At 38.8% G+C, this 19,320-nt stretch overlaps 1 protein-coding gene across 10 annotated transcripts; it reads left to right on the plus strand.

Moving 5' to 3' along the window:
• Positions 1-5,053: 5,053 nt before the first annotated feature.
• Positions 5,054-19,105, plus strand: LOC100229435 (interleukin-1 receptor-like 2). 10 transcript variants are annotated; one of them, XM_041717647.2, is made up of 13 exons: positions 5,054-5,370; positions 6,342-6,598; positions 7,210-7,398; positions 8,849-8,918; positions 9,572-9,815; positions 10,124-10,310; positions 11,068-11,230; positions 11,500-11,565; positions 12,116-12,230; positions 13,767-13,915; positions 14,210-14,353; positions 15,734-15,895; positions 16,389-19,105. In XM_041717647.2, the coding sequence occupies exons 3-13, from the start codon at positions 7,351-7,353 to the stop codon at positions 16,778-16,780; spliced, it is 1,740 nt and encodes a 579-aa protein (XP_041573581.2). In that variant the 5' UTR covers positions 5,054-5,370; positions 6,342-6,598; positions 7,210-7,350; the 3' UTR covers positions 16,781-19,105. The 10 variants fall into 10 exon arrangements, with proteins under 10 accessions (XP_041573581.2, XP_072788851.1, XP_030134612.4 ...); XM_072932750.1 differs by having other exon boundaries at positions 6,443-6,598; XM_030278752.4 differs by having other exon boundaries at positions 6,522-6,598.
• Positions 19,106-19,320: the final 215 nt, after the last annotated feature.

Raw genomic sequence — 19,320 nt, forward strand, 5'->3', positions numbered from 1 at the left:
AAGTTAGAGACCTACATTTTGTTCTGCATTTTCTTGAAAGTTGCGGTGATTGATGCAATACTTTCATTGCGTTTTTCTTTCCTGTTTCTCATTTAGCTCAAAGTTCTTGTTGTTAGTTGGTTGTAGACCCCTTGCACCAGCATTTTTAACTGTTACAAGATACATTGAACCCTTTTTTCTGCCTTCAGAAAGGGATTATGCTTGTGTAATTGCACAGATAAAGTGCAGTATGCAATCCTAGGTCTGCTGAGAACATTTTAACTAAGTAATTTTGAAGACTTCAGGAGGCAACCTCATGGAGAATTTTGTTTGGTAATTTCCATGTAATCTTTTTACCATTTAAACTGTAAGACCAAATTCTGCCTTCCAGTTTTTAGAGGACTTCATCTCAAATCTCCTAGGTACAATTTTATGACAGTGAGTGTCACATGTATTTAATTATAAATGCATTTTTTTTTTCCTTGTCTGTGACAAAAAAAATTGGCGGTAGATACCTGTGCAATGTGTATATATAGCACCTAGAAGGCCTGAGCTTGGAAGACACAGGCTAGGAAGGGGCTGCCTGTGCCCTTTGACTAGCTCATTCCTATCTCAGGTATCCAGTTATGTTCTCTCTGTGGGTTACCACACTTTGTCCTAACAAAGGAGTTGTTCATTGGTATATTCTGGATGTATTGTTTACAGGCAGAAGTTGTAGTCTGTCTTCAATTTAACCTAGATAAGCCAAATTAACTCAAAACTTTCCTGAGATGTAAGCTTATTTCCCCTAGTGTACCTGTAGTTCAGTGAAGTCTCTTGGAATTTGTGAACATATTAACGGGACAGAGCACAGCATTTTGAATAAAGATGGGCCAGTACCCTGGAGAGTGTTGTCAGGGCTGTGTGGGCATGCAGAAGTTACTGATTCATGAGAGCTGATGCAAGTGGGCACAGGTTTGAACTGTGCTGGATGTACCCCGTGCTGCAGGTACAGGTGGAGCCAGCTCACCTGTGTGAGGAAGCTTTAGGCAGCTCACATTTGGCACCTGGCAATGGCTCCAGCCCTTGTCTCAGCTTAACTTGAAGTGAAACAGCCTGTTTTCATACGCTGTCCTTTTTCATGTCAGTAAAGGTGATGAATAGGGTTTTCTACTTCTGAGGACACCTTGTAAAACCCTAAAGCCTTCAATGCTGGCAAATGTCCCCACAGGTGGGATTTTCATAATGTGGCATGTGCTGACGAGAAGTCTGGCTGAGGCTGCGCAGTTCTGGGTTCCCAGCATTGGAAGAGACATAAGATTATCTGTGCTATCATCTCCTTTTACCTTCTCAGATTATCTCCAATAACCCCAATTTTAACCAATAGCCCATGGATTCTGAGCACTTTTCTCAGTGGACTCTATAATGAAGACCTGCATCAGTGCATTGCAGGTGCCTTTGGTACTTCTCTGACTCTACTGGAAACAATTCACCTGATTTAAGGCAGAATTTCCTATATTTTTTAAAAATTTTATTTAAAAGATATTATATACTGGTGAATCAAAGGAATCTTGACCACAATTCTCCTTAATGTGTGATTCCGGATAGCAAATGGTGTGTTTAAAGAAAATAAAATAGTGGTGTAATTTCTGAGTGCAGGAGGAATAAATAGGTAAAAATCAGTATGAGCCAAGCTGCAGGGTCACATACTTCTTTTCTAACTACTGTGCCATTAGCAAATTACGTAGGAAAATTTCTGGTTTTTTGTACTGCCAGGACTAATGAAAACATTGATATGAAGGCCATGGATAATCTCCTGGCAAGTTCCCTCCATGGCAGTAACTCCTGCCACACCTTGGCTTCTCCCTTTTCAAGCAGCTGCTGCCATATTTTGCTAGGTGGCTTCCTGGTCAGCCCTGCAACTCTGGTTTTGCAATGGAGCTCTACTTTCTCTGCTCACCATGACAACTGCTTACCACAATGAGGGCAATAAAGATACTGAAACAAAACAACAGAATAGTGTGATGCAACCAAACATTGCAACATAACTTTTACATTTTTAGTTTCTGATTTTCCTGTCCTAGCTTAAGGTCTCTAAATCAAAATTTTGCATAACCTGCAGATTATAGTGTTCTTGAATATTTCTTCCTCAGTAGAACATTTTTCTGTTCTCAGGTCATGTATTACATATGTTTTATGCAGCTTTAACTTATGTAAATACTTACCTTTAACTTATGTAAATAATTGCTTGCAATTATATTTCTTGATATTTTTTATTCTTGTAGTTTTTAAAGATTTTTACATACAATGATAATGTTTTAATCAAAGTTACCTTGTGCAACAAAGCTTGAAGTAGAAATTACATAAAGTGCTTTAAAACTGTTAAGTTTTTATTTGCCCCAATCAGTTTCAGATGAGAAAGATATATGATGAATACATGTGGCAGCCAAACCCCAAAAAAATATGGTTGCTATAAATCACAGTTTTGCCCTAAATATACTTGTGGTTGTCTTGGAGACATAGTATGACTATAGTCTCTTCTCATGTAGAAGCAATGATTTACCAGGTGCAGGTAAAACATGAGATTACTGAATTCTATAATTGCCTTAAAGAAACCTAACAACTATGTTTGCTTGTCATTGGCACTTGTCCTAAAAAAATCAGGGCAAGCATTGCCCTGATTTTTGCAGTTCAAGTCAGTTGGTGTGGAGAATCTGATGACCACACAAGACATGCTTGAAAAGACATAATTTCAGACTAACTGCTGTCAGACACTGTGATAGGTTGCCCAGCTAGCTGGAGTTTATCTTCAAGTTTTGCCTCATCTGAAAAGAATCTGTGTCACAAAGCAATCTCCAGGATTGCTTTGTGACACAAGTTCTCTCTTGATCCAAACAAAGAAGCTTATGCAGCCACACGCTTCAAGGAGATTATATATGTGAAGAGGGAAAGTTGTTAATACTGTAAATTGAGAAAGACAAGTGATCTTGAAAGCTGGAACAAAACTACTGGATGACATCTCAGGCAACTTTCATCCATCCTTCCCTAAGAGAATGCTCTCATTCTGAGTTTCTTCTAAGTGTAACTCAAAAGTATTGAATTATTTATCACAGGAATTGCACTCCCTTCATTGTAATATAATGTTTATCAAATAAAGAAAGCAGATGCCACCACCTGATGGAAAAAGGACTTCTTAGTGATACCTTATTTAGCATACACACTTCGGAGAAATGCTATACACCAAGCACTCTGCTCAAGTCCAGTCTCTTAATTTGCAAAGTAGCCTTATCTGAACTTATCTTCAGCTGCAGAAAGGTATACCATGATCATCACTCTGCTGCAGTTCATTTTCAAAGATGGCACTGGTGAATGGATAGACCCCTCCTTGTGCGAATTATGACTCCTTATTCTATCTTAGAGCTTTATGAGATAAAATACATCTGAATGTTTGCATAGACTAAAAAAAAGGAAAAGGTAATGTAAATTCCTTTGCATAGATCTGGTCTGGAGGATGTTTGGGTAACAGTTTGCTTAGCATCACCTTCATTGGTGGGTCTGCTGATTCTTGTTCTACTTTGAAGTGTCTCTAGTGACCATACCAAATGTGCATTGCAGACTAATGTCAATGCATGCCTTCCTCAGACAACCCACACCTCTGCTTTTCCCTGAAATTTTTTTCTTATGCTGCCATGGTCTGTGTATTTTTGCTACTTCCAGAAATCCAGCCATTTCAGCTTTACTACACTTCCTTTTTTTTTTCTGAATTCTGGTTCACATTCAATTAATAGTTAAATGACTTAATAGTTCTGATTGTACCTGTTTATTTTGGTAATATTTTAACAAAATGTTTTACACCAGAAACCTTTTTACTGGAAACATTTTTTCACCGTTAGTAGTATTACAATGAATACAGGAGAAAAAGCCCCATTACAAAAACCCCCATCACAACAGCAGAACCTCTAGCACATGTACCTCAAAAAGAATTCTTACAAAGTTACTTTTTTTTTTTTTTTTAAATCAGTGCATCTAGAGAAATATAGTAGAGACCTCATTTAATCACATTCCAGTCACAGATGTTTTTGTCATGCAAAATAATACAGAAGCTAAAAATCTTGCCTAATGCACTGTTTGAGAGTTAATGAGAAACATTTCCAAAATTAAATATGGATTGCAGTGGTGACCAAGCGAGACAAGCTGACTGTATAAATCCTGCTGTGTTTGCCAAGTCAGGAATGAATTAATTTTCTGTGTACTTCCCAACAGCTTTGGGTCTGGAAGTGTTGCAATGTGCCTCCAGCTAGCACTGCATACCTTGGATTGATGGAAGACAGTTCATGCAGGCACAGCAGGACATAATCTTTCATCTTCACTTATCTGCAGCTAGTGGGCAGAATGTTTGAACATGTTTCCATTTGGTAAATAAAATAGTACCAGAACATGAAATGAAAGAAGTATCAGAAGCAGAATGCAAATGGGTGGAAGGGTCAGGACATGTCTGGATTATTCTCCACAGATTCTGCAAAACACTTGTAATTTGCTTAGCAAATGTTATTATGTATTTTTAACAATAATGAGAATATCTACCTTGGCAATTCTATAGTCCATGTTTACTGCCTGCTTTGTGAAGAACATAAAAAAAGAGCTTTCCTCTACCTTAATATCTAGTTTAGTAGTTAGTCAATGAGTAAGTGGGATTGCAGTGTTAAAATAATCCACATTTGACTCCATGTTTAACAAAATAGTTTGAGGGACTTCTGCTTTGAAAAACTCTAGCTCTAGCTGTGGTGTGAAACAGAGAGCTAAGAATCACCAGAACTTAGAGAACGTACTGTTCCCAGAACAGCCACAAGTTAAGTAATCTAAAATACTTAGTAGCTGTTAAGTTTGTAGATAAGAACTTAGGGACTATATGAGAAGATGAGTCCCCAAGATGCTCCTGCCAACAGCCTCCACCGAGTCTTGAAGGGCTCTTCCTCTTCAGTGACACGGTCTCTTCAACGAGGGAGGTTTGCAGCTGTTCGTCTTTTGAAAACAAACAACTAACCAAACAAACAAATAAACGTCACCTCACATCTCGCAATCTTTACTTGGAGGATTTCCTGCGGCGGAGGCTGAGCCCAGCCGCAGCAGCGAGAGGCTGGGGCGGCCGCTCAAACGCTTTGTTTCTGGGAGCTTGCGTTCAACCAGCACCGCTTACCTGCGCCGGGGCAGGGAGGGGACAGAGGGTGGCCCTGCCCTGCCCTGCCCTGCCCCGGGGCCACCCCGCGGTCCTGGGGACAGGCAGGTTTGCAGGCGGGGAAGGTGAGGCTCGCTGGGAGGAGCCGCCCGTGCGGGGGAAGCGGTGCCGCGGTCCCTCCGCTGCCGGGGCTCTCTGGGAGGCGGCAGCGGGGCTCCCCCGCTCCCGAGGAGCAGGTAGGGGACTGCCCGGGCCCTGGCCCGGCCCCAGCGAGCCCTCGGTGTAACGGGGGCTCGGCCGGCCCCGAAAGCCGGGAGCGGCCGGGGCGGCAGCGGGTGCGGGCAGTGAGTACAGGCAGAGGGTGCGGGCAGCGGGTACGGGAAGTGAGTACGGGCAGAGGGTGCGGGCAGTGAGTGCGGGAAGCGAGTGCGGGCAGTGAGTACGGGCAGTGAGTGCGGGCAGTGGGTTCAAGCAGTGAGTACGGGCAGTGGGTGCGGGCAGTGAGTGCGGGCAGTGAGTACGGGCAGTGAGTGCGGGCAGTGGGTTCAAGCAGTGAGTACGGGCAGTGGGTGCGGGCAGTGAGTGCGGGCAGTGAGTACGGGCAGTGAGTGCGGGCAGTGGGTTCAAGCAGTGAGTACGGGCAGCGGGTACAGGCAGTGGGTGCGGGCAGTGGATGCGGGCAGTGGATGCGGACAGTGGGTTCAAGCAGTGAGTACGGGCAGTAGGTGCGGGCAGTGGGTGCGGGCAGTGAGTAGGGGCAGCAGGTACGGGCAGAGAGTACGGGCAGTGGGTTCGGGCAGTGGATGCGGGCAGTGGGTTCAAGCAGTGAGTACGGGCAGCGGGTACGGGCAGTGGGTTCGGGCAGTGGATGCGGGCAGTGGGTACGGGCAGTGAGTACGGGCAGTGGGTTCAAGCAGTGAGTACGGGCAGCAGGTACGGGCAGTGGGTTCGGGCAGCGGGTACGGGCAGGTGCGGCCGGGAGCGCTGCTCGCCGAGGCTCTGTAACAGGGTGATCCCAGCAGCACGGCCGTAGAGCTGCTGTCCCGTGGTCGCACTTTGCTCCGACGCCTCGCTTTTCGGGCTGGGAGGTGGCTCGGAGCGAGGTACTGTCTGTTGGGGACACTGGGGGCTGGGGACACTTTAGGAGTAGGGGTGAGACTCCTTGTAAAGGATCAGCCCTGACCGTGGCTCGGTTCCTGACCGAAAGCCAGCGAACGCCTGTTCTCCGCTGCTCCCCTGGGCGCTGGGCCTGGCTGGTCACCCTGCCCGGGCCAGGCATCGCCCAGCAGCCACAGGGAATGCTTCCAGAAATACGTCCCAATTTAAATGAAGAGTATTGGAAAATGGTTTTCTGCCGTACCTGCTGAGGGATCCCCGCGTTTCACAGAAACACGGCTATCACCATAGTCGCAGTGCCATCGCTACATCCTGACGGGGCTAACGCAACTCTTCTGCGCTGACTAGGTACGTCTAGTGAAGAAATTTATGTATTTACTGTCACCTTTTATTTTCGTGATCAAAAGTGAGACACTTGATTAATCTCCCTAGAAGAGGCATGGTGTACCTTGCAGTTAATAGGAGCATTTAAGGCAATATGAAAAAAATACATATATATATACGCATACGCATTAATTTTTTTTATTATTTAAAATGTTCCTAGGCTTATATACCAGAAATAGTGTGATACTCTGACTTTCTGTTGGTTCTCTCAGTTCTGAGGACTTGCAGGCTTGAATCAATTTGTGCATTTGAATGAGATTCAAATTAAGCTGCCACAAGTTTGCCAAAATCAGTAAAACCTGTGATCCTTTGAAGTTTTGAGGAGACTTCTTTTTTTAATTGAGTAGGTCAACTTTGAAAGGACTAAAAATCAGATGAAAAGGTGGTTAAGCCAATTTAATGAAAAATTTTATTGAAAATTATGCCTATATGCCATCATCGATGCTGTGATTGTAATTCAGGTGCGTGTATCGTTGAAGACCTCTTTTAGACAACTGATGGGTTTTTTTTTTTAGGGGTTTTTTGGTTGTACTAATTTTTTGTAAACTGCAATTGATAAAAATATTTCATTTCAGGGTGAAACTTCATGGATGTGGCTTCACATACCTGAAATTTTTTTTCCTCTTTGGAAAATCTGGGCAAAGATAATTAGAGCTGAAGTCTGTTGTGAATGATAAAGCTCCACAGGTCGATGGAGTGCTCAAGATGTGGACAGAATGGCTGGGGAAAGGGAGAAATTTAGCTGTTTATCATGGCAGAATGTGGTAGGAAAAACATTTGCAATTGGTTCTGCAGTTGTGTGTATGTTATTTTCATCCTTATTTATGTGAATACATGCACAGAGAAGAGCATGATTTTACTACTGTGTCTACCTTCCATAGAAATGGAAATTTTCCATTGTGAAAAGTGAGAGATGAGGGAGTGTCCTCAAAGGCGTGTGTATGGTTTTACACAAGGCTGTATATATGTTTGCAAGTCTTCTGTTGACAAAAGGGCAAATTATAAATTTAAATAGATAGAAAGAACACTGAAATTATAGAAAAGCAGCATCCTGGAAGACTTTCTCTCAGGATGTGGTAAAATACTACTTCTGTATCTGCTAAATCTACTGGGGGGGAAGAAACTTTTTGAGAGAGCTCTTGTGAGACAGGCCACTAGAGCAAATGGTGTAAGAGAACAGAGTTCATGAAAAAGCAGTGATTTAGAGAAGTCATTAAGAAAATACCTGTTCATAAGTGGAGTGTATTCAATCCTGTTTTATCTTTAAATTGTATCTGTTACCATATTTTCCTCTTATTTAAAATTAAAAATTATGAATTTTTAAGAGTGAATAATGGAAAAAGTTGTGGGTTTTGTACAAACGCATATAACCTACCTCCTGAGATTTTAATGTTTTGTGTATTTCTGTGGTCAGGATTCTTTCAAGGACTCATCCCATCTTAGAGCTAGGCAAGACAAGACCTGCCTGGTAATTTGAGTGGAGATTTGCAAGGAGGGAGGAGGAAAGAGAAAGGGAAGAAGGGAAGCAAGCACTGCAAGAAGCAGTGTGGATGACTCAATACATGGCACACTTCTGAGTCAGTCTGGTAAAGTAAGACACAGCAGGCGGAAGTGTCATCTTTGACTCTTGTAGAAAATCCTGATCAGCTAAATATTTGTCAGTAGTAGTCAGCAGTGCTCAAAGAGCAAAGATGTGGTTAGAAATCATTTGGGAAAAAAATCCAGAAAAACCCAGTAATTGTTTATAAATCCATAGTGCACTTAATGTTTTGAAGACAATATGCAAGTTCTGTCCTGTCCTCCCCACCTCAGACAAGTTGTAGCAAATCTGGATGCAGTGCAGAAGTGGGTGGCAAGAAAAAGTCAGAATTATAAAATCAGATTCCATCTAAGGGAGAGTTACAGAATCTACTACTGTAGCTTAGGAAAGCAAGAAGTGGGAAGGTGTGTGCTAGAGATGTAAAAAAACCCAACTGCTTGGCAATCTGAAATAGGAGATGTTCACTATTTTTTTTTTTTTCTGGTGTAATAATTAGGAGCTGCCAGGTAAAACAAACAGGTAACAGGCTCAAAACAAGTCAAAGACCATTCCTGTATTTCATGTGTCCTCTTTAAACTGGTTAATTCCTATATTAATTGTCTAATGCAAAAGTTTAAATTATGGAAATTCATATTGGAAACCACTAATTGAACATTTTTTTTCCATTTTGGCAGGGGAACATGACATCAAAAACACTGTTTTCATGTAACATTGCAACAGCATTTCTGTCTTTAATTGTTGCAAGTAAGTCTGTTTGTGGCTATGGAAAGTCTTGGTCTGAACTTTTTATGGAACTTTTTTTTTTTTTCCACACAAGTAATACTAACTTTCTGTGGAAATGGCTGTAATAGTGAAATTTACATGCATGCCAATGCATTCTTTTAAACAGTTCCAAGAGCAGGAACCTATAAAACATAATATGTGGTGTTTCATGTTCTAACTTATAACAGAATCATTTAGGTTAGAAAGGAGCTCTTGACATCTAACCTTACAGGGTCAAGATTTTGAAAACCTCTGCAAATGGAAACTCCACAACTTCTTCTCATGGTATTTCATGCAGAACATAAGAGGAAAGAAAAGGATTGAAATCAGAATAGTATTGTACTTGTTGTGTTCTCCTCTGTTCTGCACATTTGCCACTGACAGTTATCAGAGACATTCTACTGAGTGTAAAGATTGCATTCAAAAAACAGCATTTCATTTTAGTGGCATAACTATATTTGTAAACTACTGAGTAGTACTCTCAGCTGTAATGATAAGGGATTAAAACTGTATTTTCAGTATCTGACTTGAGAATGGAGGTGAAATCTCCAATGAACTTTATAATTAGAAAATTAGTTCAGTATATTTTTGTAGCATGTTTGAGTTTTTCTTTAATGTTTATCTCTTTCCTTTAGAAAAATGTGAAGCCTATGATGTGATGTCGAAGCAAATTCTTGTGCCTGATGGGCAGCCTCTTGCTATTAAATGTTCACTGGAAAAGAGCTTGAAAAGTGGAGACTACAACTTAACATGGTATAAAGTTGGTAACCAAAGAGCTGTGCCTAGAGACAAACTGTCTAGAGTTCATCAGCAGAAGAATCTAATTTGGTTTCTTCCTGCAATGTTAGAAGATTCTGGAGATTATGAATGTGTCATAAGGTGAAAGTTAAAAAAAAATCATATTTTTACGGAAATGAGATGCAAAGCGAGTAACTTTTAAAAAGCCAGTAAAAGTTTGAGGGTAAGAGAAATACTAATGAAGAGAGAATGCATCTACAAAAACTAGCTTTAGTTTGGGGAAATTAAGTCTAGTTTTGGGATTTTTTTCCTTGTAGGTAAAGGTAAATTTATTAAAGATACTGTAAACATTTTTTTCTTCTCTTTCTTCTTCAAAAAGAATGCCATATATTTTTTGACCTGCAAAATATGTTAAATAGGTTAATTTAATTGTGTTCTATGAATTGCAGGAATTTGACAAACTGCAAGAAAATGTGTACAAAAGTAACAGTTTTTGAGAGGATTGATGGTTTGTGCTTAAATGAAAAATTTGCTGTGGAGGAGGTGATATTCACATCATCTTCTGCAAAGGTCGTGTGTCCCCACTTGGATTATTTCAGGAAAGAGAAGACTATTCAGCCTGTTCGTTGGTATAAGGTGAGAATATAGTGTTTTGTTCTGTCTTATAACTGTCCATTATTTACAATAAAAATCGGTGACCTTTGATAATTAGAGCAGAAGAACTAAGGATTTACTGTAAATTGGAGAAAAATGCTTTTAAAACAAATTGGAAGAGGATTAAGACTTTCTGTTTTTAAAAGGTGTTCTTGGTTATCAGGGCAGAATTTCAGCTGAGGTGTAGGAGTGATGCTGACTCACGTACCCACCAGGTGGCTTCTGTTCACCTGCCAGGGAAACACGGCCTTGTGTGGAAACAGATTTACTGTGGCATATATCCATTAAGTGCTCAATACTCTTCCATTCAATTATTCTGCTTCTTGTTGTTCATGCTCTCTTAAAGGCTCTTTCTATTACAAGAATGTAATCTGCCCTCTGCCTCAGGCTCATGAGTCCATATGGTACCAGTAGCATTGAGGCTCCTTAAAAAATAAAATCTAATTATTGGGTGGTGCTTCATTGATTAATACTTTTGCAAATACTGACAACACACATTTTAATTTCTTATTTCTCTAATATCAAAGTTGTTTTCCAAAGGAAATGAACTTTAAATTAAAATCTCAGCTGAAGTGAAGCCTGCGTTTCTTTATATTCTGCTGTCCTAACTCTTCCTCAGCCTCTGCAGGGTGTCCATCCTTGTGCTGTGGTCCATTGAAACTTCAGATTGTATCAAAGAGAGACAAACCATGGAAATATACAGAGATGTGAATTAACAGAATTTTCTACACAATTTTAGGACTGCCAGCTGCTGAAAGGAAAAAGGTTTGCCATTTCAAACAGTGACCTTATAATTTTCAATGTGACTGTACATGATGGAGGAAACTATACGTGTGAAACAACATATACCTACAATGGGAAACAATATAACATTTCACGAGACATCAGTCTGGTTGTAGAAGGTAAGTAAATAATTTCACTGTGTTTGTGTTCATAACTGAAGTGGAAAGACCGAATTTGTGGATGGACATGCTTAGGACTACTGTTTTTCACCTAAATGTGCAGTAATGACTACCTGAGATATGGTACTTTTTGAGTGATATTTTGTTATAAAATGGCTGACAACCTTGTCTTTAGTACAAGGGGTGTTTTTAGGTTGTACTTGCATTATAGAGCATAAAACAGACTGCAGCTGCCCCTGGTTTTCTGAAAAGCACTTTCTTTTGCTTAGTGACTCCACCAAAAAAGCCTCCAGAAATAACCTACCCAAGAAACAACTCCATTGAAGTGGAACTTGGTAAGTAGTTTTCTCTAGAGAAAATATGAATTTGTATCCTAGTTAAAATGTATTCTCAAGGAGTATCCTATACTGCGCTGTCTTGTTTTTATTTTATGAAAAAGCTACTTCAGTGGTCATTTTATCTCTGTTGATTTCCCAAAAGAAGAATGAGGGATAAGAGGGAAATAAATGAGGGACATTGCTTGCAAAGTCCTAAAGAAATTTCTCAGATGCAAGGAAAATTGTAGGAACCCAAGTGATTATCTGTCACATCTGTTGCTTTCCATCACTCTGGAAGTGATTCTAAGAGTAGGTCTATCTCGAATCTGCAGGCAAAGTGATGCCCCAAGGGGAGCATCTTCTTCCTGGATTCAGCTTCTTCCATCCTACCATTCTCTTTCTGGACCTGCACATCAATGAGAATATAGACCCTCTGTTAGAGTAACTTTTTTAAAAGGATTTAGTATCATCCTTAGCTGGTGTGCGAGTGTGAATCTGTGAACAGGATTGTATAGACTTTAATTAGGTTATGGAGATTAATTCTTTACTTTGTAACACAATTTTATAGGCTCACAGGTTACTGTGGATTGCAACACCACAGGTGCTGATGGGTATGAGGTGTACTGGACAGGCAACGGTATTGATGTATTTTATATGAGCAGAATTTTTGCAAGTTCCTATGAGTAAGTATATTTTCAGATTAGAAAATACTGTATTGGCAACCAAAGTGGAACCTTCTCCCTTTGATATTAAAATATTTAGCAACATTTTTCTCTTGCTTTAAATAGCATTCTTCTTAAAAACTCTAATGCTTACCTTCTCAACTGACTTTCTGCTTTGAAATAGAAACTTTAAACATAGTAGGAACATGAGCTTCACATGTGATTGTGCGTTTCTTGCTCATTGTGAAAAATCATTCTGAATTTCCAATGTTGGGAAAAAGTATTTTGTTACAGTCCCATAATTGTAATACAGTTTCTTTTGAGCAAGCTCTTGCCTGGCAGAGACCTCTTTTGGTTGAATCAGGCATATTCAGGTGCCTGATTCATGATTTTCAGACTTCATCTTTCTTCTGTGTTCCACATCTGCCTCCCTGAAAGATTGCAAGAGGACAAATCTGTGCTATACAGGAAAAATTGAGATTTCTAGATTTAAGGGCATTAAGTTAGACAAATTTAACTGAGATCAGCTGAAGAGCTATTGGAAGACTTTTTTGAGGGCATTTGTACTGAAGCTTAGGGGTTAGAGGAGAAAAGGGAGACAGATTTCCAGTGATGAGCTGGGTCTTGGGAGGACTTGGACGGAGTAAAGCATGTGAAGGGCAAGTGGGAGATAAGGTGATGGTGAAAAGCAGGTCAAATGGAATTAGAGGAAAAGAAATTATACCTGACTGGAAAAAATAACTCAAATTTGATCAAGAAGCAATCTGAAATTGTCTTAGACATTACAGGTTTTGAACTAAAAATTTCAGGTTTTTTTTGTCAGCCCCTATGGTGCACTGTAAATAAAAAAAACGTGATAATTTTTGTAAATTCTGGAATACTATCTAGGACCAAAAAACCAGTGAAGAAAAGATAATGATGTCTGCAAAGTAACAATATAGTTGCAAGAAATAAGTTTTCATCATAAAACAAAGGGAGAAATAAAATTCTGACTTATTTGGGTGCTCAACAAGAGAAAACACTATGCAAAAATAACATATTAGACTGTCATAAAGAATTGTAGTGCCATAAACAGTTGGGCCATAATGCAGAGGTACACAGTCACTGAATTGATATTGCAAAAGCAATGTTATTTTTTGTACTTCATAGCACCTACATGGTCACCTTTGATCACTTGCATTAGTAATGTTGGTTCATTCATCCCCTGAATGTCATATCCTATTGTGAAATATCTATCTACTCTCACAGGGATTGGGAAGCCCATAACAAGAGTTTATTTAGGTTCATAAGGCATATTATGAACCTAAGGCTATCACATAGCTGCAGATAAGATAAAGTCTTGATGTCTTGATGCTTTCCGATATATATGCTAAATGTCAGCACGAGGAGAGGTCTGGCTGTTTGGGCTTCTTTCATATTATGTAGTTGTTCATCTGTTGTGAAGTGTGGTTGACATTTGCAGAAGGAAATAACCACTGTTGTGGTGCAGATGTTAGAGATGAAGCCATTCCTGAATGGGCTGTGGTTTTATGGTTCTATTTGTCATCTTTTGGACAGGGAAGAAACTTCTCATGACGGGCGCCCTATGCATTCTGTGAAGCTAATAATTTCAGAAGTAAGCAGTGAAGATTATGAACAGCCTTTTGTCTGTCAAGCTTCAAATGCCTTTGGGCAAGTTGCATCCTATATTATATTAAAACACAGAGGTAAAAAATACTATTATTTTGAGACTGACCTGTGATTATCTATACTTCCCCAAAGGTGTTTTGATACCAAATTCTTGTGTATCATGTTGAAAGAAAACAGATGTATTACAGTTTGCAGTACTCATGTGCCTGTGCATAGTGAAGAAATCACTATAGCATTGCAGTGATCATTATTTAAAAAACAAGGTAAATAGAAATGAAACATGTAATATTCAAACTTGCATTGAATTTATGTAAAAGATCAGATTTGGACAAATTCAACATTCAAAACTAATTTCTTATATTTTTGTGCAGTCCCTGACATACGAAGATGGCTGACTGGAGGGCTTATCTCTTTGTTAATTTTAACATTTATTACTTTAATAATTTACAAGATTTTCAAGATTGATTTGGTGCTTTGGTACCGTAATTCTGTCTGTGCCCTTACAAGTGAGGAAGGTATGTGAGTGTGACCAGGTATGTAAGTGCAATTATCCTATTGATTTTTTTCTCTTGCCTTTACTTCTGAGAGACAATGGGATTATTTAGTACAATGTATGTAGAACTTCCATAAGGAATTTTCAGATAAGCACAAAGACATTTTATGCAGGATTTTTTTCAGTCATATGGGTAAAATATATGCTTGAAGTAATAAAAATTGTGTAATATTGAAGGCAGCCAGTGAGATAGGTCAAAAGAACAATAGGTTATTCCAAAATGAGCATGTTCCAAAATGAGCATGTTTATTGCTTTTCTGTAGTTTCTTTATGTGTGGATTTAGGGTCACCCTGATGATGAACAATAGGTGTCAGCAGAGCTACATCCTGTGAATTGGATGTTTTAAAAATGTGCCTTAAATATTTATTTTGAAAATCAGACTAATTTGTCAGAAATTAATTTGGTTGGAATTTTTTTTTTTGATTTTTCAATTTCTCTCTGTTACCCTTGCTTTCCTTCTAAATCCTGTCAGTTATGATGTTGACATATCAAAGAGAAAATTTTCTGCTAGTTCTGTGTTCTGGGATACTTCTTATGTGTTTTAGTTTAATGCATTGTAGGCAAATATATTGGATAGGTATGAAAAATTTGAAATAAGCACATCATAGATATATTTAATGTCAGTTCTCAGACTGTCTGAAGTTCCCCATGACTTGAAAGTGAATGGATTACGTACATTAAGATAGTTAATATTTACTTATGGCTTTGCTAAATGTTTTCACGGGAAGATAATTTCAACTCCTGGTCAAAAATTCAGATTTACTATAATACTGTAGTAGAATTCTAATTAAAAGAAAAAAAAAAAATCAAATTTTTTAGCTTGAGTTTGATCTGATTTTGGCTTGGTTCTTTCAGTCCAGCTTGCTACACAGCCTTACGTCTCAAAACCTCAGAAGCCTTCTGGCCTTCTACCTGAGAAAAGCCCTCCCAGGACTGTTACAAGAAAGAATTGCCATTTTTCCACCTTCTCTTGTGGTTAGTTAGAAGTGGAGATAACTGCTATTAGGTTTCTTTCAGGAGAGGTGGTGAAGAAAGTCCTGTGAGAGGGCATTCCTCAATGTCCTGGCACCTCTATGATTGGGAGCTCCTTCCCGCAGGTCCCAGGTCCTGCATCCAGCTCATTTGGTAACTCCTTCATCCCCAGGATGGGAAAGGAAGTCAGATTCTGTGGCTGGTCATCTTTATTTTGATTCATAGAGCATTTTGTTTCTGTGAGGCGATTCTGTAAGATGGGTGAAATCAGCCCCACATTACTACTTCTAAACAGTCCAAAAATGAAATGCAATAAAGGCATTTTCCTAAGTTTTAGGTTTTTAATAGAAATGTTTGTGTTTGTTTTAGATGGGAAAGTCTATGATGCATATGTCCTGTACACAAAAAGCAATGAAGGCAGAAGTATATGTTGTCTGGAAACCTTTGTTCGTAGGACACTCCCAGATGTTTTAGAAAAACAATGTGGATATAACCTTTTCATATTAGGAAGGGATGATTTACCAGGGGAAGGTATGCTTTAATTAACAAAGGTAACAGGTTGCCATTTTAAACATTGTTTTCAGGTTATAAGTTATCTATGTAATTAAAACTCACATTTTTAGAAATTTATTTAGTTTTAATGAATAATGTGTCCAATGAAAATATTTCCTTTTTTTTTTTTCTTCTTACTGAAAATTCTCTTCTGATGTTATGAGGGTCTACGCTTTCTTAGTGATGAACAAATGAAAAAAATGAGGACTTAATAATTAATATTAACAGCATTAATGATACTATTGAGTTTTTTTGAATGATAAATTCTTCTGAGGGCTGAAGAAAACAAATTTTTTAGAAGTTATGTCATGCAATGGATCATGAATCATGATTGGCAGTGTGAGTATCTTAAAGCAACCACTGCTCTGAGCTAGCCACAACTTCACATGTTTGCAATTTTAAAATAAAGAACTATTTTACACCAGTTGTAAAGATTCTATGCAGACTTTGATTGTTCCTTCATCACTTACAGCTGTGGTCAGTGTTGCTGATGAAACCCTTAAGCAAAGCAGAAGACTGATGATTATTTTGGGATCAGAAACACCTAGCTGCTGCCTGTTGGAAGACACCTCTGAGCAACAACTAGCTATGTATAATGCTCTCATCCGTGATGGGATTCAAGTGATTCTTATAGAAATAGGTGAAATACGGGACTACACAAGCATGCCAGAATCAATCAGATACATTAGGCAAAAACATGGAGCTATTCGATGGAAAGGGGACTTCTCAGAGAAATCTTGTTCAGCAAACTCAAGATTCTGGAAGAATGTGCGCTACCAAATGCCATCCAGGAAAAAGGGATCTTATTCTGAAATGCATTTGTTGCCCCTAACGTCGAACAGTTCTGCAGCAAAGGAAAGTTAAGAAGCACTTATTTAAGTGATACTAAGAAGGTAATTCTAAGTTGGGATGTTTCTTGCATATTCTTTTTACTACAAAGTAGATGCTTTGTTTGAGGAGTAGAAACTGCTCATCCCTTCAATAAACTGCACCCTAAAAGAAAAAACTCTGTGCAACTTTATTTCTGTACAGGTTTTGGATAGTGACACAATTTGTTGTGTTAGTCTCCATCAAATATTATAAGTAAACATGGTGATGATGATACACTATTAAGTAGCCGTGGTCCACATAAATGTTGTGTGAAGAAACAGCTGTGAATTCCATTTTTTAAAAATCAAAACTGCAGTTGATAAATTAAAAGTCTGTTTCTATCATCAGCATTTTCCTAGTCATTCTGTTCCAATTCTTGCTGTCTCTCCATGATTGTCTGATTTCCTTATTGCTGCAAGAATCTGCTCTGTGCAAGCTTTGTCTGCTGAGCAACAGACCTTACTTACCCTTGCTTCTTGAAAGGATTGGGAAAATACATGACATAGCAGGTATATTGAAAACTCATCACAACATTAAATGTGTTTCTGCTGAACAGTTGGTGCTAAACGTGTTCAGCAAATGGAAGGGAATGAAATCTGTGGATTTTTAGAGTGTTGAACAATTCTGTGATATCTGGTGTATGTTTACTTTTTAAACATAGTCTCTAATGCTTAGGAAACTGAAAATAGTTTGTATTTCTTGAGAACAGGAAGCTTTTTCGACTGTGCTGCTACTCTGGAAACCAGATGTTCTCGTGCTGTGTCTCAGCTGTGCTAACTACATGCACAGAAATGCACTGAGAATCTATCAAAGAACTGTGCTTGGGCTGGGTACCCTGCAGAGTGGAAAGTGGCCAGTTCTGAAACATGACCAAATTCCAATGGCAAGAAATGGTATCTCATCTACTTGTGAAAGAAAAAGTTAGAGGCATGTGGCTATATCAAGCTGCTTGAGAGTAGCTTGGTATTTCTGGATCCCAATCCACTTTTGGTGACTCCTTCATCCCCAGGAGTGAGAAAATGGCATGCTGCTTCCTTTTCAAGGTGGTCTGAAGCAGTAGGGTTTTCAGGCTCCAGGCTTGAAGAACATAATCTAAATGCAAATATGAATTTTGCTTGCTTTTAAAAAATTATTTTCTGAAGTTATGTAGGTTCTAACATCATGTTTATTGCCAGGATAGCATCTGTTGATGAATTTCTTTCAGTTGATTCACAGAGGTATGTCTGTCTAGATTCTATTCTTTATGGGCTGTATTGATGGGAGAGAAAGCAAAATCTAGGAGTGGAAATATATAATCAAAAGGAAAGATTTCAAATAGCATTTCATGGTACTTTTTTTTCCTTGTAAAGGTGTAGTAAATACTCCTTAGAAGCAATGTCTCATTCTCCTGGCTGTGGGGCTCACAACTGTGTAATTTTCCACAGCCTTCACTGACTACGGACTTCTTCTGAGGTGTCACCAGGAAAACTGGGAACAGGGTAGATCCATCAGATAAGGCACTATTCTCCTACTAGATGTTGAATCCATGTTCTTTAGAAAGGCATAATATTTAGGCTGGAACCTTTAAAAAATAAATTTAAGGACTTGGAGAATTCAGGTAATCATAACTGTCAATTTTTTACATTGTGTTTAGATGTAGCTTGCTCAAAAAAGTATTCAAAATAAGTTTCTTTCCTTCCTTTTTAAAATTTATGCTTAAAAACAGAATTTTCTTATTTTCCATGCAGAAGGAGAAAAATAATATGGGAAAGATGTTGAAACTGTGGTCGATTTTTTCAGCTTCCTTATTTCATATGCTTTGAAATTAAAAAAACCAAACAAACTAATGACTAGGAATTGCAGTACTACATAACAATAAATTGATTTGCAATTTGTGCTGGTATTTTTTTTTCTTCTGTGAATGTGCTGTTATGATTTCTTTTTGCTCTTTTTCATAGTTATTTTCGGAGGTTTGTGACATTACTCAAGATAATAATTTTCCCATTTTTCTGCTAAGTGAGACTCCTAATGACTCTTAAGTGAAGACAGATTATTGTGAGTCAGCACTGATTTACCAGATACTTTCATTCAAACAACCACATTTAGTATGATTATTTTTGTCCTATAAAAATGAGTGTGGAAAATGAGTTTTGGTTATCATGATTGATTGTTAGCTAGCTACTTCAATGTACCATGACATGAGATGGCTTATTCTTAAGGGGGCTGAATTTTGAAGCTGAATTTTGTCTCTGTTTTCTCTCCTTGGAAACTGTTTTTTGCAAGTCGTTTCGGAAAACACAGTATTTTTTTTTTTTTGTACAATAAAAGAAGTCCCATAGACACAGATGCGCTGGTTGCTCTCTATTAAAAAAAATCAAATCCCAACAACTCCACAAATGATTAGCTGGCATGAGGTTTGCCCCTGAAAACTTGGCAGATTCAGAAGGAAAAGGCAAATGCAGTGTAAGCAATGGAAGAGTATTTGGTTTTCACTTAGTAGTAGATATATTTATTGTTGACAGAGAGCAAAGTCTAAATGGTATGTGGTGTAAGAT

The sequence above is a fragment of the Taeniopygia guttata genome, chromosome 1 (assembly GCF_048771995.1).
Source record: "Taeniopygia guttata chromosome 1, bTaeGut7.mat, whole genome shotgun sequence".
Taxonomy (NCBI): Eukaryota; Metazoa; Chordata; class Aves; order Passeriformes; family Estrildidae; genus Taeniopygia; species Taeniopygia guttata.

Coding starts and splice junctions, on each gene's coding strand:
- LOC100229435 (XM_041717647.2), top strand. CDS start 7,351: ATGGCTGGGGAAAGGGAGAAATTTAGCTGTTTATCATGGCAGAATGTG. Junction 7,399..8,848: donor GTTTATCATGGCAGAATGTG/GTAGGAAAAACA, acceptor CCATTTTGGCAG/GGGAACATGACATCAAAAAC. Junction 10,311..11,067: donor AGCCTGTTCGTTGGTATAAG/GTGAGAATATAG, acceptor ACACAATTTTAG/GACTGCCAGCTGCTGAAAGG.